The sequence below is a fragment of the Muscardinus avellanarius genome (assembly GCF_963383645.1).
Source record: "Muscardinus avellanarius genome assembly, chromosome: 2".
NCBI lineage: Eukaryota > Metazoa > Chordata > Mammalia > Rodentia > Gliridae > Muscardinus > Muscardinus avellanarius.
In genome coordinates this window covers 82,486,907-82,503,009 of record NC_137787.1, presented here as the reverse complement: position 1 = coordinate 82,503,009, position 16,103 = coordinate 82,486,907, and the positions used below count along the sequence as shown (strand labels likewise).

The 16,103-nt window shown below is 42.4% G+C and overlaps 1 protein-coding gene across 3 annotated transcripts in view; it reads left to right on the top strand.

Moving 5' to 3' along the window:
* Window positions 1-16,103, top strand: part of FMNL2 (formin like 2) — a gene marked incomplete at both ends in the record, with an annotated part of 311,524 nt that overhangs the window by 294,303 nt on the left and 1,118 nt on the right. For 2 of the 3 annotated variants that reach the window (XM_080689059.1, XM_080689057.1), the window contains 7 exons: window positions 841-909; window positions 1,020-1,100; window positions 2,774-2,903; window positions 5,881-6,044; window positions 7,136-7,237; window positions 10,238-10,336; window positions 10,963-11,086. In XM_080689059.1, coding sequence (XP_080545185.1) covers window positions 841-909; window positions 1,020-1,100; window positions 2,774-2,903; window positions 5,881-6,044; window positions 7,136-7,237; window positions 10,238-10,336; window positions 10,963-11,086 — 769 coding nt within the window. Of the gene's footprint in view, window positions 1-840; window positions 910-1,019; window positions 1,101-2,773; window positions 2,904-5,880; window positions 6,045-7,135; window positions 7,238-10,237; window positions 10,337-10,962; window positions 11,087-15,260; window positions 15,308-16,103 lie in introns of all 3 variants that reach the window. The other variant, XM_080689058.1, reaches the window with a different exon arrangement.

Below are 16,103 nucleotides of genomic sequence, written 5' to 3'. Positions count from 1 at the left end.
TCCATGTTGCTCTTCTTCTAAAAGAATGACATTTTCTGAGTCTGTGTCCTCTAGATTTCAAAAGGCACACAGAAGATGAGGAGAACCATTTTCTCAAACTTGGTTGTCTCCTGAAGATGATAGTCCTTGGGCTGAGATGACAAGATTGAAAGTGTGACTTTTTTTTTCTATAAACAATCTCATATCATTAGGAAACAGGTTTATAAGCTCTTGTTGGAAGCATCACCAAGGAGTGTTCTTCCTTGGAAGCTGATTATGGTGGACTGTGGTGACATCCACTCTCTGTGCTAATCTGGTGGAGACTTGACTATCACACACTTCAGTTCATTCTTGGTTCTGTTTCTAAATAAACTGTTGTTACTGCTTATAGTAGCAGGTCTGTTTAAAACATGTTCTGAGAACTTCTGGAGAGTATTACATTCCCATACCCCATTCCTGGAGAGCTCCATTAATTGAAAAGCATAAATAGTGTTGTGTATGATTAGAGGTGATGGGCGGGGAATTGAATTCTGCCAGAAGAGGCGGCTGACTCCTAACTCTAGAGTTTTATTGGTTATAGGTTGGTTACAGATGTTTATGATTAAACAGATTTCTATGTTATTTATTATTGTGAATAGTTTAGAGAAGAGCTTGCATGTAAGGCTATGGTTACCTAAGATCTAGTCAGACAACTGAATTTGTTATGCTTAAGAAAAGTAGAATTGTATTATTAAGACTTGAAGGTCTAAATGCAGGCCTATTTTCTTCTGTGTCTTCTCTTTTTTTTTTTTAGTATCCAATTTAGTTCCCCATTTCTAACGTGTCTTTTTCCCCCTCTTCCTTCCTTTGATTGGAATCTAGCAACTGCATGCAATTATAGCAGCATCTGTCTCTATAAAGTCATCCCAAAAACTCAAGAAGATTCTGGAGGCAAGTGACATTTTTCTTGTCTACATGTTTGGAGAGCTGACTCATCAGCTGCCTTCTAGGCCTGGGAAGCATCCTGATGTGCTTCACTTTTTTTTTTTTTCCTTTTGCAGATCATCTTGGCCCTTGGAAACTATATGAATAGCAGTAAACGGGGAGCAGTTTATGGATTTAAACTTCAGAGTTTAGATCTGGTGAGTTCTATAAGGAGGTGAGCACTCTTGTAGGACAGGCAGCTGGCAGAGAAGTCCTGGTTGGGAGTACGGTTCTGCTCTCAGGACCTAGGGTGGGAAGTTTCTATGAGGATTTTCTGTAAACAGGAAAATCAGTTGGTACAAATTTTTGGAATGTCATTGGGCAGGAAGTACTTAGAACCTTAGACATATTCATACCCTTACACCCAGTATTTCCATTTCTAGGAATCTTCTCTCAAGAGGCTGAATTATGAATGTTGTGTTTTATTTATAATTGCAGATAATTAGCAATAAATGAAAGATAAAGTATTGTGGGAAAGGATTTTATGCTTGATTAATAATTAATACACCAAGTTGTTTTTCAGGTGTGAAAACACTTGTGAAGAGAGAAAGATTATTTGGTGTTTAGAAAGGAAGGCAGGGTATAAATTGAAGGTGTAGTTTAATTCCAGCTAGGTAAAATACATAGGAAAAATGATTGGAAATAGGTTAAAATAGTAATAGATTGGGTGGAATTCGGGAATTGTTTTCAAACACCTTTTTTATATTTTCATTAAAAAGTGTTTTTTGTTCATGGGGAAAGATGTTCCTTTTAAAATGACTTGACTTATATAAACACGACTAGAGAATCTCCTCCAGAAAGCCTTGTCTAGACTGAGCAGCGTCAGCGTGGCTTCCATGTGAGAAGGGAGGGGAAGAGAGTGTCTGGTCAGCCACAGTGCTGGCCCTCAGAAGATTAGTTGTCCTTCAGTATCTTTGGAAGATTGGTTACAAGACCCCAGTGAAAACCAAAATCTGCAGATACTCAAGTCTCTTCAATGAAATAGTGTCACGTTTACACATAACCTTCGACTATCATCCCTATACTTTAAATCATCTCTAGATTGTTTATAATACTGAACACATGGTACATGTTCTGGAAATAGCTGTTGTATTGTCTAGGGAATGATGAAAAGACAGTCTGTCCATGTTTAGTACAGATGCCACCCCCACATTTTCTATCTGTAGCTAGTTGAATCAGCAGGTGGGACTTATGGATACACTGGGTCTATTGGGGGTCACCAGGAACTAGGGAATAAGGAAGGAACTGAGTTAAGCTTGGAGAACACAGCATAGAAGCTCCACACTATTGGAAGCACCTGGACGCACCTATTGACTCCCCTTCCTCTAAACCAAAGTGTTCTCACTCTAAAGCAAGAGGGGGTGGGAAAGCAGATGCAGGGATGGGGGAGTTTGTATAAGAGGGGCAAAGATGAGGGTCATTCTACCTTCGAGCTACACCCCCAGCCCTATTTTTTATTTTTTATTACCAAACAGGGTCTCACTGAATTGCAGAGGGCCTCACTAAGTAGCAGAGGCTGTCCATGAACCACTATCCTCCTGTCTCAGCCTCCCAAATTCTGGGATCACAAGCGTGCACCACCACGCCCAGCTTGGAAGCATTCTTAAGTGCTTAGAGTCAACCCTGATGTTACATATACCCTCAAGTCATTTAAGCATCAGGGAGCTAGTTCACTACAGTGTACATTGAATCTTGGATCTGCTCTGGGACTATTTTTTTCCCCAACTTTTTTGCAGCTGTACTTATTATTTCATGATGGGACGATACCTGGCGGGCACCCCTCCTTTCATCCTTACCCTTGCGCCTAACCTATGGCCTCTTTTGTTTTCAGCTCTTAGATACAAAGTCAACAGACCGAAAGCAAACACTGCTGCACTATATATCGAATGTTGTAAAAGAAAAATATCACCAAGTGTCTCTGTTCTATAATGAGCTTCATTATGTGGAAAAAGCTGCTGCAGGTACCTAGTTTCTGTTGTTTTTGTTTCTCTTGGATTATTTAATGCTGTTTAATTATGGGGGACCCTTCCCTATTAAATGAACACTTCAGAACCTGTTTAATAAGGTAGGCCCATGAAGTGAGAAGCTCTGAGCTGAGGCATATGGCAGAGGTGCTGCCAAGAGTCAGCATGGACAGGGGCACAAAGTGGTCTCCTCGGGGTGCTCTCTAGAAAGACTCAGGTCTTGGAGACGCATGCTGCATGCACGCCTTCCCTCTTCTGCTGCCCCTTTTGTTCTTTTGCTGTTGTATGAGGTAAGAGGATAAGACTCATCTGGACGTGGTGGCACACGCTTGTAATCCCCATGCTTGGGAGGCTGAGACAGGAGTATCGCGCAGGTTCAAAGCCAGCCTCGACTGGCTTAAGAGACCCTGTTTCCAAATAAAATATAAAATAGGTCTGAGAGTTTAGCCCAGAGGTAAAAGGCCCTTGGGTACCATCCCCAGTACCACCAAAAAAATAAAAAATTAAAAAATTAAAAATAAAATAATAATAATAAAAAAGAGGATAAGACTCTGAGGGTTACCCTCACAAAAAAAAAAAAAAAAAGAAGAAGAAGAAAAATCTGAGCACTTCAGTTAATTAGTTTATTCATTTATTTTGTGTTACTGGCGATTGAAACCAGGGGTATTCTGAGCCACACCCCCAACTCTTTTTATGCTTTGTTTAAAACAGAATCTCCTAGGTTACCAAGAGGGGACATTGCTGAGGATGGTCTCAAACCTGTGATCCTAACATTTCATCTTCCCAAGTACTGGGATTATAGGCCTGTACCGCCACACCCGGCCAAACACTTTTAATTTGATTTCATGCCCCTTTGCTTGCTCAGAGGTGGCAGTTGTAAAACTTTTGCCTTTGCCTGAATACTAGTTAAGGCACTAGTACTTACTGGCTGCTATTTTGCCATTAACAAATGGAGTTAACATTTTCTTGTTTCAATCATCAGTGACTCTTAAGTTAGCTCTGATATGCAAGATAATAGTAACTCTTACTGTAGATGGACAAATTATATTTTTAGAGGTCAGTTTTCTTGTCCGGGGTCACATGGATAAAAAGTGATCTAAACAGGACTGGAACCCAAGTCTTCTTACTTTTCTTATATCATTTAATGTGCCATGTCTTCTCAAAACAATATTAGGTTTCAAAAAAGAATAAATTTGACCTCAGAGTTACTTATAGGCCATGATGGGGTTTTTTTGTTTGTTTTTTGGTGGTACAAGGGATGAACCTAGAAGTATTATACCTCCAAGCTATACCCCTATCCCTTTTTAAAGTTTTTTAAATAGTGTCAGCGTCTTCCTAGGTTGCTGAGAATCTTGCTAAGTTTCTGGTAGAAGTGTTGAATCTGCAATCCTCCTGTCTTAGCCTTCCAAGTACTTGGATTAACAGGCATATGCATCACTCCTGGCTAGGCCATGATTTTCACTCTAATCTTAAAGCATAAGCTGGTACTGTTATTAGAGTCCTGAAGCCTAACCCATACTTCCTAAATCTTTTAGGGTGAGGCCTTTTGTTAACTCCCTTAGCCAGGCTAAATGGTTGTTGTTTCAGTGTTCTTACAAAGAACACTCTGTCCTACCCTCTCATACAAGATTTATCCAATTTTATTATAACAGTTTGCCCGTTCTTTGCAACCTCTACAATTCTTAAGGGTATAGTCAGGTTTTATTGATCTTTATAATTTATTTAGTCCCTGGCAAATTAGATGGTGGAAATAATGAATGAGCAAATGAATGAATAAAGTGATACACTGCTGCTGGGATGGATGCTGCAGAAGCCCTGTGGCGGCTGAGAGGAAGGAGGACGTGATTCTGTGACTGGGACTGACCCACTGAGGGCTTGGGGCTCATTTAGACAGTTTGTGGAATTTCTGTTCTGGTGGAGTGGTTTTCCTTCTTCCAGGTTTTTCTTTGCCTCAGTTAAGACTCTTAAGCATCATAATTCTAGTTAAGAAAAAACTTAAATTTGGAATGCCTACCTTACTAATTCATAACACATTTTGTTTGGACTGAACAGAATAATTTAAAAACATCAGCTGGAAGAATTGAGTGATTTGTGCTATCCGGCTGAATTGTTCTGTGTTTGCTCTCTGGTGCCCAAGAGGGTCGATGCAGATTCTTTGCACCTTCATAAAGTCTTCACTCTGTTGCCTATCCAGCAAACACTTGAGCGCCTTCTGTATACATCATACTGTCAGAAGTATTGGGGAGTCAAAGATGAACAGAACAGTGTGGGCTGACTCAAGGAAAGCATACTGCATTGCTCTGCAATTCACCCTTGTGCAGAACTTAGTCAGGCCACTGGAGGTGGAAGCAACCTCCCTGGGCAAGCTGGCTTCAGGCCCCAGAAGTGTGCCTGCTCTGGGCCGTGGTTCTATTGCTAAAGGAAAAGTATAGGCTGAACCTTTCTGAGGCTAGGAAGCTGTCCAAGGTTGTTTTGGTTCCTGGTGAAGTCTGATCAAATGCTTCCCCCTGCTGGAGAGCCAGAGTCATGCAAAAGACATAGAGAATGGGGAGTGGGCTGTCACAAAAAAGGACCTCTGAGCCTTCAGGCCAACCAATAAACTGTTTCCTGAGAGAAAAATGGAATCATTGTATGCACACAGGACTTGGAATTTGTGGTTGTTACCTGAACTTGTTCTCTGACATCTAACAGCTGTGTGACCCAGGGCAGGCCACATTATGCTTTTTCATCTTTGGCAAAATGGGCTGAGGATGCAACTGGATTAGTGCCTATAAAGAATTTATTGTAGTTCCTGATAGTGAGTGCTTTCTCAATTATTCATATTAAAGAATCTTTGCACTGAAAGCTGGGAACTAGATCTCAGAGCCCTGAGTAAGTCTAAGAATCTACTGCAAGCTTGGCACAGTGGCCGGGTGCACTGTGGTTTTGACTGTTCTGGTTGAGGTTCACTGACACATTGCTGTCTCAACGTCAGTTTCCCTGGAGAATGTGTTACTGGACGTCAAGGAGCTGCAGCGGGGCCTGGACTTGACCAAGAGGGAGTATACCATGCATGATCACAACACGCTGCTGAAGGAGTTCATCTTCCACAACGAGGCAAAGCTCAAGAAGCTGCAGGATGATGCCAAGATCGCACAGGTAAGTAAGTGGATTCCTAAGGGCACTTGTGTGACAGGCCCTGGTCTGGGAACAAATGCTGCATCTCTGCCTACGGAGGGTAGATGTCTGATATCACTAATAACTATTAAGGGGTATCTTTCTCAGTGTTGTCCTTGGAAGCACGTTTGCCTAATCTAATTGTCCTCTTCTAATTTGGGGTCTTCACTTCTGTAGAGGCCTCCCCTTCCCTCCACGTCCCCTTCCCCTCCTGCTCCTGGACTCTCTCCAGCACAGGTCCTGTGTTCAGTTCTAGCAACACCTGTCCGCCGGTGCTCTGCAACACAGTGTTCTGTTGTTTGTAGATATTGACCTCAAAATCAATATCTGTTAGATGAATCAATATGTTACATTGATTATATTGTATTGATTGGTTTTATCAATTGATCAATATCAATATGGACTTATTGTATTGATTGATCAATATCTGTTATTAATCAATATGTTACATGGGGAGACGTCAGAAGAGACTCGGAGGCCAGGAGAGTCATGGGGTGGTGAGGGATGAGAAGCCATTAGATTTTACACCACACTGGGAGTTGCTGATACATAGGTAATCTGCAAATTAGAAAAACAGGCAAAGTGACTCTGAAAGCAGACAGGCTGTAATGGCCTCCAGTCTGGGTTGGCTTGCATCCCAGAAGAGTTCAAGCCAAGACCCCTCACGAGGATATCGTGAGGAGCACTGAAGCAGACAGCTGGGATTTGGAGGCAGAGAAATGTCTATGATCCCTTCTGATCTTACTGATTTTAAGGGATTCTGTCTTGGCCTTAGGAAACTTTTGGAAGAAATAGCTCCTTGTTTTGTTTGTGTAGAGGTGGAGAGAGGTGAGAAGTGGCAGGAGACCCCAGAGCTGAATTCCTATGCCCCAATGTTATGTGATTCTGGTTGCCTCTGGGGAGGCATCAGAGGAGATGCAGAGGCCAGATGAGTCCTGGGGAGGGAAAAGATGAGAAGCCATGGGGACTTGTATCTCTTGCTGCTCCTTCTCCCATTCAGTGTTTTTTTCCCCAAAGTATTCAGTTCAAATGCTGGAACTAAGGAGACTCAAGAAAAGTTTGCTTTTTTACAGGATGCCTTTGATGATGTGGTGAAGTATTTTGGAGAAAACCCCAAAACAACACCGCCTTCTGTTTTCTTCCCTGTCTTTGTTCGGTTTGTGAAAGCCTATAAGGTAAGCAGGAAGAGGATATCCTTCACGGCCCTCCCTTGCCATTCTCTCTCCAGCAGGTGCCTTCCTTCATATGTGCCTGCATTTCAGCTGTCCTGAAAAGACTTCCTGCTCCCTTCGGGACAGTCTGGACAGCCAGTGAGGGGCAGCAGTGTCTGGCCTATAGAGGCCAAGACCTGCAGAGCCCTCAGGCCAGGATTGTTCCTTTGTCCATTGAGCCAAGCCTGGGTCTCAGCCACAAACCAGAAGCTCTTGGGGACTGGGGCAGTTGAGATGCTCTAAGACCATTGCTGGGGTCTTATAAGACCATTATAGACTGTTGACCCAGGCAGGCAAAGTGAAAAACTTAGAAATTCCAGGCCTTTATGGAGTCGTTTAATGGGCAAAAGAAGTGAACCATGGTTTGTAGAAAAAGCATGTGCTGTAGCATTAACCCTAGTCCAGCTCCCCGACTTTTTAGATGAGTTTTTCCCTAGTGTGGGCTAAACAGTGGCACTGTTAAGGATGGCTGCTCTTGCTTTCTTTATCTGGATCAATAATGGTTCTTTTAGTGGGAGGCCCCCTTGAACATAATTCAGAGTCATGGTCTTAAAAAAATCATGTGATCCAAATGTGTATGTCTCAAGATTTTGTCCTTTGAGAAATAGTAACTAAGAGGGTGTTGGAAACTTTTAGCCCATTTAGGAAACATTGCAGTCTATACAGGTGTTCTTAAGTGTCTGTGAGGTTTTGGTTCCAGGACCCTCATGCATATCAGCATCAGAGGATTCTTTTGTCTCTTATGGTACAGTATTTACATAAAACCTTTGTATATCCTCCCATATACTTTAAACCATCTCTAGATTACTTGTACTACCTAATACAATGTAAATGGTTGTAATACTGCTTTTCTGAGGGAACAATGGCAAGGAAAAATTTTATGCACACTTAGATACAATTTTTCTGAATATTTTGATCCACATTTGGTTGAACCCATGGATTGGAACGCACAGAGGGCCAACTACATTCCCTGAGGTTCTTTGTTTGCACTGGTAGTGTTGGTGAAGGAAGAAGTAGATATTGTAGGAGGTAGGGAGGATGTGGCAGTGTTATGTACACTTTTGAGAAGAATCCTGTTGGACATGGGGGGACAGTTCCATTTCTTTAATACCACTAGAGCCAGATGTCTTTGTAGAATCATCCAGGGGCTTTTTACTCAAAAGGTTAAAATACTTACCCAGATCCTCCCAGCGTGGCTGAATGACAAGCTGCTAGCAGGAGGAAAGTGCCCTTGGCAGTGAGAATGAGTACAAACACTGTGCAGACTTTGCACAGGACCCAGGAAACTCTGAGGACAGAGGTCGCCAGCCACCTGCTGCTGTTGAGTGGTGCTCTGCTGCCCCCTGGCTGAGTGCTAGTGAGCTGCAGAGGTGGCCCACAGTGGCTCTAGTTATGTCCTGTGATCACATTTTTTTCTTTTCTTCTCTTTTCTTTCCTTCCTTCCTTCCTTTCTTTTTTTTTTTTTTTCTTTTTTCTGTGCTGGGGCTTGAATCCAGGGGCATTCTACCTCTGAGCTACATGCCCAACACTATTTTTTATTCTTTATTTTGAAACAGGTTCTCACTAAGTAGCTGAGACTGGCTGCGAACCTGTGAACCTCCTACCTCAGCCTCCCAAGTGCTGGGATTACAAGCATGCCCCACCATGCCTGGCTGTGATCTCATTTCTTTGCATAGAAACTTATGTCTGAAGTTAGAAAAGAAAGTGAGTGTGTGTGTGTGTGTGTGTGTGTGTGTGTGTGTGTGTGTGTCACTGGGAATTAAACCCAGGGAAATTCTACCTCTGGACTATACCCCACAACTCTTTTCAATTTTTTTTTGTTGTTGTTTAAACAGTCTTACTAAGTTGCTGAGGCTGTTCTAGAACTTGTATCCTTCTGTCTCACCCTCCCATGTCCTGAGATTACAAATGTGTGTTATCAAACCCAGCACAACATATGCTGTTTTAAAAGACACTCCAAGTGCAGTGGCGCCCCTGGGTTCTATCCCCACTACCAAAATTTTTTTGCATGTGTGTAAGACAATCTGGCAGCTGATGGAGTTGGTTTCAAAGCCTGAGGCCTCAGCAGGGCCATGAGTGGTGGAGAGGAAGGGAGAAGCTTTCCTTGGTGATGGTCACAGGCTGCCTGTATGTGGTCCTTTGCCTGTCATCTCTCCCCATGATCCTCTAGCTGGCTCGGTAGGGAGCTTGTCAGGCAGTGAGGTCAGGGGATGTTTTCTTTGCCGTCTTAAGCACAAACCAAAAGAAAACTTCTGACCGAAGCAAGAGGGATCTAAATGTAACTATTGTTGATTATAAATCAGGCCAGAAGATATAAACTATTTGATCTATGAACTGGCACTTGAGCCCTAAATTAAAAGATGACTTGTCCATCAGTCACATCCTGACAGAAGTCTCTTTTCGAGGATTGGTTTCAAAAGAGAGAACACCTAGGAGGGCTGAGCTTGTTTCTTGGTCCAAATTATCAGACTGGTCACTGTACCTTCCTTAAGCAGGAATGAGCTATGGGAAAGAGTCCAGGAGTGTCGCTCCAGTGAGGCCCCTAAAGGAATGGACACCCCCCAACAGTATGCAAAAAGCAGAGGAATCTTAGATCCTGCTTTCAGAGAAGCTGTAGTTGGGTGGACAGATTGTTCCTGCAAAACAAACTCACATGAAAGTCAGAGCATAACGGTGAAGAGGGCAGGTCCCCACCCAGTCTGTTGGTCTGGGAGGCCTTTGGAGCAGGGAGAGGACCATCTGGAAGGGACTTCTGGATAAGGTGACTCTCAGCAACCAGCTCTCATTTTAAAACAAGTGATTGCTAATAGTGAAACCCAGAAGGAGAGGGAGAAGTGATCATGGTGGCACGCAGACCTTTCATTTTTGTTCACTACAATTTCTGACTCACTGAGGATTCTCCAAGAGTTAAAGATCTTAACAGCATAATTTCCTTTGCTGTGATTTTTCTTTTTATTTGCCCAGCAAGCAGAAGAAGAAAATGAACTGAGGAAAAAGCAGGAACAAGCTCTTATGGAGAAATTGCTGGAACAGGAAGCGTTGATGGAGGAGCAGGACCCAAAGGTCAGAAGATGGAGGCAGGGAGGCAGGCGGTAGAGATGGGGAGCAGGCCCACCTGCACAGGAGCCTGGCTGTGCCCTTCCAGGGCATGGCAGGTGGAAACTTGCTCATTCATTAAGTAGTTCAGCAACCACTGGAATAAGGATAGGAGCATATTTGCGTAGTACTACCAAATTTGTGGAGATCTGGAATTTAAACCTTAGTTGGAAATATAGAGAGGTCAAGCCAGGTAGCCCAATGACTGGATTGCTTAGCATGCAGGGAAGGCTCCATGGTGGCACCGTGGGTGGTGGCCTTGACAGCTTTGCTGGGAGGACTGGGAGGAAGCATTGCATGGAGGGCAGCTTCATAGAAAATAGACCACAAAGGCTGGCAGGCCTTTGAGCCAACATATACGAAGTCTGATCATCACCAGCTGCTTCTGTGACCATAGGATCCAGCATTCCCACTGCCTGCTGGCATCATCTGCTTCTCAGGTTGTCTTCCCAGAAGCTTTCTGCGTTTTCTGCATTTGGGCAGAATGTTGAGATGGTGGTGTGTGTATTTTTGGCTAGGACACATTTTGGATTTTCTTAAACTTCCAATGGGTGCTGGCGATACTAATCTCTGCCCATCTTCTTTATTTTCAGTCCCCATCCCATAAATCAAAGAGGCAGCAGCAAGAGTTAATTGCAGAGTTAAGAAGGCGACAAGTTAAAGATAACAGACACGTGTATGAGGGAAAAGATGGAGCCATTGAAGACATCATCACAGGTAAAGGCTTCTTCCTTACCATGGCTCACCAAGACTGGGCCATATGCAGATTTCAGTGGGTTTTTTTTTTTTTTTGGTTTTTGTTGTTTTGTTTTGTTTTAACCTGTTTTTAGTTGGCTTTATTCAGACTCAGAATTATACAGGGAAATTCTATGCTTGAATTTGAAATATATTTACAGTAGCATGTATATTGCCCCCAATACTCTGAAAATTTTTTATTTCTCAGCATGATTGGAACCTTGTAGTCTCGATAGATCTCCTTCTCCTAACATTTTCTATTGTTTTGATGTATCGTCATGCTCTCTTTTCCTCCCTGTGGTCACTCCTACCCACCAGCCTGAATAATAAATTCTGTGGACCAGACCCATGCAGCTCCGCACTAACCACAGTCCATTTGGGCGTTTCCAGCATGCTCTATACAAGCCTCTTTCTTCATTCAAAATAACTGAAAAAAATAGAAAACCAGGGGCTTGGTGCCCTGATTTAGTTTGGATGAGCCAATAGACTTCTAGCCCATGATCAATTGCTGACCATTCTGTCAGCTAAGAAACCTGTCTTACTTTAGCTTAATGTTCTATGCTTGAACCACTTCTGGGTTTCAGTACTTCCTTTTTCTGATCAAATGGCAACTTGGGCCACTGTCTTTTGGCAGTAGCAGCAGGTGACATGGACAAAAAGTCATTCATGTGTCTTGTATAGGTATGCTGTTTCTCAGCTTCAAAGGCACTTAAAGCTTTTCTATTGTGGTAAGGTTTTAAATATCCTAAAGTAGAGACTAGTGTGAGAGATTTCCATATACCTCTCACTGATTCATTAATTATCAGTCATAGCCAATCTTGTTACCCGTGTGCTTTATCCAGCCCTTGCCATTCTTTGAAGCACATCCAAAACTATAATTTCATTTAGAAATATTTTAATGTTTATATTTATAAGGTAAGGATTTTTACTTTTCTTTTTTTAGTGGCACTGCAGATTGAACCCAAGGGTGTTCTACCTCCAAGCTATACCCCCAGATCTATTTTACTTCTTCTTCTTTTTTTTTTTTTTTTGAAACAGATTTTTCCTAAATTTTTGAGAGCCTGACTAGTTGCTGAGGCTGGCTTCGAAGCTGTCATCTTCCTATCTCAGCCTCCCAAGTACTGGGATTATAATGGTGCACCACCAAACCTGGTTTAGGATAAGGACCCTTAAAAAACAAAAATATAGCTGGGTACACATATCTCCACAGTATCATTATTATATACCCAGAACTAACTGTTCCTCAGATACCAAGTCATAATTTAAATTTCCCCAATTGAACTTATTTTCTTTTTTCTTCTTCTTCTTCTTCTTCTTCTTCTTCTTCTTCTTCTTCTTCTTCTTCTTCTTCTTCTTCTTCTTCTTCTTCTTCCTTTTTGAAACAAGATCTTGTTAAGTTTCTGAGGATCTTACTATATTGCTGAGGCGAACCTTGAACCTTCAATTCTCCTATGTCAGCCTTTCAAGTGCTGGGGGGTTATAGGCATGTACCACCATTCCCAGCCTGAACTAATCTTCAATGAAATGTAATTCTTAGACTTTTATTTCTTGTTATAGTTTATTTAGTACTGTGAATAGGGATGAATAGAGATCTTCCAACTGCTAAAACCATAAAGCTTTTTTAGCAGCTCAGATCCAGGAAAATTAAATCGATATATACAAAATGTACAAAGAATTCCTTGCCCAGATAAGGCACTATAAGTACTGAGTGCTAGGTATGAGGCTGATGGAGGTGGGTTCCCTACTCTGGGGGCGCAGCTGTGCTTCCTGGAATCAGTGTGTGCCATGCAGTGGCTTGCACGTGGCCCTCAGGTCAAGTTCCCATTGCCCAGCATTTTTTCTTGCCTGCTCTACTGGAGAGAAACTCCACTCTGAGCAAGGCCAGACATAGATCTCCTTTCTAGGTAATCACCTCTTAGCTCAGTCTCCCTGTAAGGTTAACTTGTAGGCAGGGAAGCATCCAAACCTTGCAAACTATGAAGTAGTCCAGCCAAATTCCATAGTGCCTCCCAGTACTTGGAAGGTTGAGACAGGGGGATCACAGGTTTGAGGCTGGCCTCAAAGACTTAGTGAAACCCTGTTTCAAAGTAAAAAATAAAAAGGGTTCAAGGTAAAATACCCCTGGATTCAATCCCCAGTACCCTTCCTCAAAAAAGAAAAAAGAAAGAAAAAAAAAGAAACTGGAGTCTCCTTTTTTGGCATATCCTCCATCCCCACAACACCTGACTTTATAAAGTGAATACATGGAATGTATGATTTTTATTTTTCTGACCTAAATTATTAATCTACTAAAGGAGGTGAATTGAATAGCTACCAAGAGAGCAGTTTCTGTTCTCCTTGGAATCTTTACCATTTTCTGCCCCACCTGAGCCCCCAGACGAACTCTTCCAGACTTTCATGAACTAGAGCGTGTATCACCTTCCCCTCCCTCCCATCTCCAGGTATGGTTAACAGATAGGAACTAACCGTTTACTAATGCAATGGACTGTAGCTGTTTACTCTCTTCTGTTTGTGTCCTTTGGCTGTCATTTTCCATGCAGTGCTGAAGACTGTGCCCTTTACTGCTCGCACCGCCAAGCGTGGCTCTCGATTTTTCTGCGAACCTGTTCTCACTGAGGAATACCATTACTAAACTATTACTCTTTCCCACCTGATGCTCTTAAAAGGTTGCTACAGGTTTTTTGACGTCTTATTTCCCTCTGTGTGTCTGTCGAGTCACCCAGCAAATAGCATGGAACTGCTGTCACTGTCACATTGTGTTTTGTGTCGTCCTCATGTTGCATGGCTCAGCACCTCTGTTACTGCTCATTCACTGCCACTTTCAGTACATATGTGTGTCCACACAGTTGTGATGGCCTGGGAGTGTGAGCGAGTTAGTGGAATTGCCTGCAGAAATTTTCAGAAAATTATAAATAAAGCACTTGTTTGAAATTTCAGATCAGAACCAATTAAATTGCTTATAAGATTTAGTGACTGATACCTCTGAACACAAAATGATGGTCATTAGTAACATTAACTGCTAAAACTAACAGTTATTTGAGCCCTTGCTGTGCTCTACTGTTTATAAATATCGAACCAACTCTTTTTTTAATACTCACTTAACATGCTTTGATAATAAAATGACCTGCTATTACAAAAGCATTCAGATTGAAAGGGGCTCTAAAGTTGTAAGAACCAAGCTCTACATAGCTGAAAATTAGGCCTTTAATTCATAGTATGAGTTTAACACTGGGAGCCCTTTTGACCTACAAGCCTGCAGATACTGATACTGGCATTCCTAGCCTGACAGTGCCTGCCCTGGGCAGGTCCCCTCTATCCACCAGCATGCAAAGTTCAGCTATCAGCAGTTTTATGTCGGAGCAAAGCTGCAAGGCAAGAAGTGAAAGCAAAGGCCCATGAGCCCCCTTCCATCTTACTTGTGCCTTTTCATTGGTGGCTCTGTTCGATCTCAAACCAAGCTGTTTCTTCCATGATGAGGTCAGAGGTCATATCTGAACCTGCCTCTTTGGTCAGGATAGTGGCAGCAGAAATACCAATAGCCAGTACCAATCATCAGGAAATGCCACTTTTCTTACAATTCAATAAAATCAGATATTTCCAGGTACCTTCCTGAACTTCCTTCTTGATGCCTCAAAAGGAATGACCTTCTTTCCAGGCCTTGTTGATTAGAAGAGAGACAAGGGAAGAACACACTGCATGATTGGAAATAGCCAGTCATTGACATGAAGCCACGTGTTTTGTGGCATGCCTACTTTGTGAACTGTACTTGTTATGTATGTCCTTCTGTCTTTCAACATGTCAAGACATAGGGGTTGTTGCCTGCTCTGCAGTGTACTTGCCCACCAGTGCTTATTAACAGGCTAGAAACCATCATCTGCTTGGCCTGTGTTTGCTGTCAGTGTTGCTGCTAGACTGTCTGCCTTTCTGGAGCCAATCTTCAAAGCAGCTTGGAACTGTGTGGTCAGAGATCTGGGTGGGAAGACACATTCATCTTTCCCTTGTTTTATCTAACACTATTCATAGTAATTGCCTCCTACTTTCTTCTCCATTGGCTAACATGCCCAGGAATGTTAAGCACTAAGTTGAGTTGCTTTCCATTTTCATCCCATTTTTGCTTAACCATCATTTTGTGTTTGTTTTTTTTCCTTCTGTTTAGCCTTAAAGAAGAATAATATCACTAAATTTCCAAATGTTCACTCGAGGGTAAGGATTTCTTCTAGCACACCGGTGGTGGAGGATACACAGAGCTGGCAAGCATCACTTTTTACTTAGCTTCCTCCTCTTTCTGTATGCAGATCAATGGTTTCAATTTATGGCCAAGGGTAATACTGATGAGAATCTAAGCAGGGAGGAGTCTTTTAACTCATTCCCCAGTGATACGAGGCTGAGCCTCTGTTGGACTCTCTTGTACCCTTTTGCCATGTTCCAATGAGATGGCTTGGGCAAGGGTATTTGCTGATGACTATAATTGCTTTGGGTGCTAGGTGACCCTTCCTTTAGCCCATTCTTGACCTTTGAGTTATTCAATTAACTTTATTTTGATCTGGAGGTCAAGAGCAGGTCCTATCCAGCCTTTGAAAGATGATTTTTAAAACTAACTTCTCAATGGACTTGAGTCCCAGATAGCTAGAGATTCTTAGTCACAAGTTAAATTCTGATCTTCTATTTTACTCATCTGAGGTACGGAGCAAAGGTTTCAGAGGACCAAGCATATATAACTATTTTTTGGTTGAATTTAGAGGAAGAGGGCCAGATCAGAAATTCCAATTTAGGAGTCAGGAAGGTAAGAGGCCTGGTGGGAACTGTGCTGAGCCTGAGGGCAGGTCTCAGTCCCACTCAGCTCCAGCTTTTTTTTTTTGTCATGTAGGAACAAAGATACAGTATTGCTTGATCTCATTTTTCAAGGGAAGGAAGCCAGAACTTATGTTAATTTCCATTATAAATATCTGATAACTATTTAAAAACATGGGGGGATTGCAGTAGGGTTATACTGCAGGCT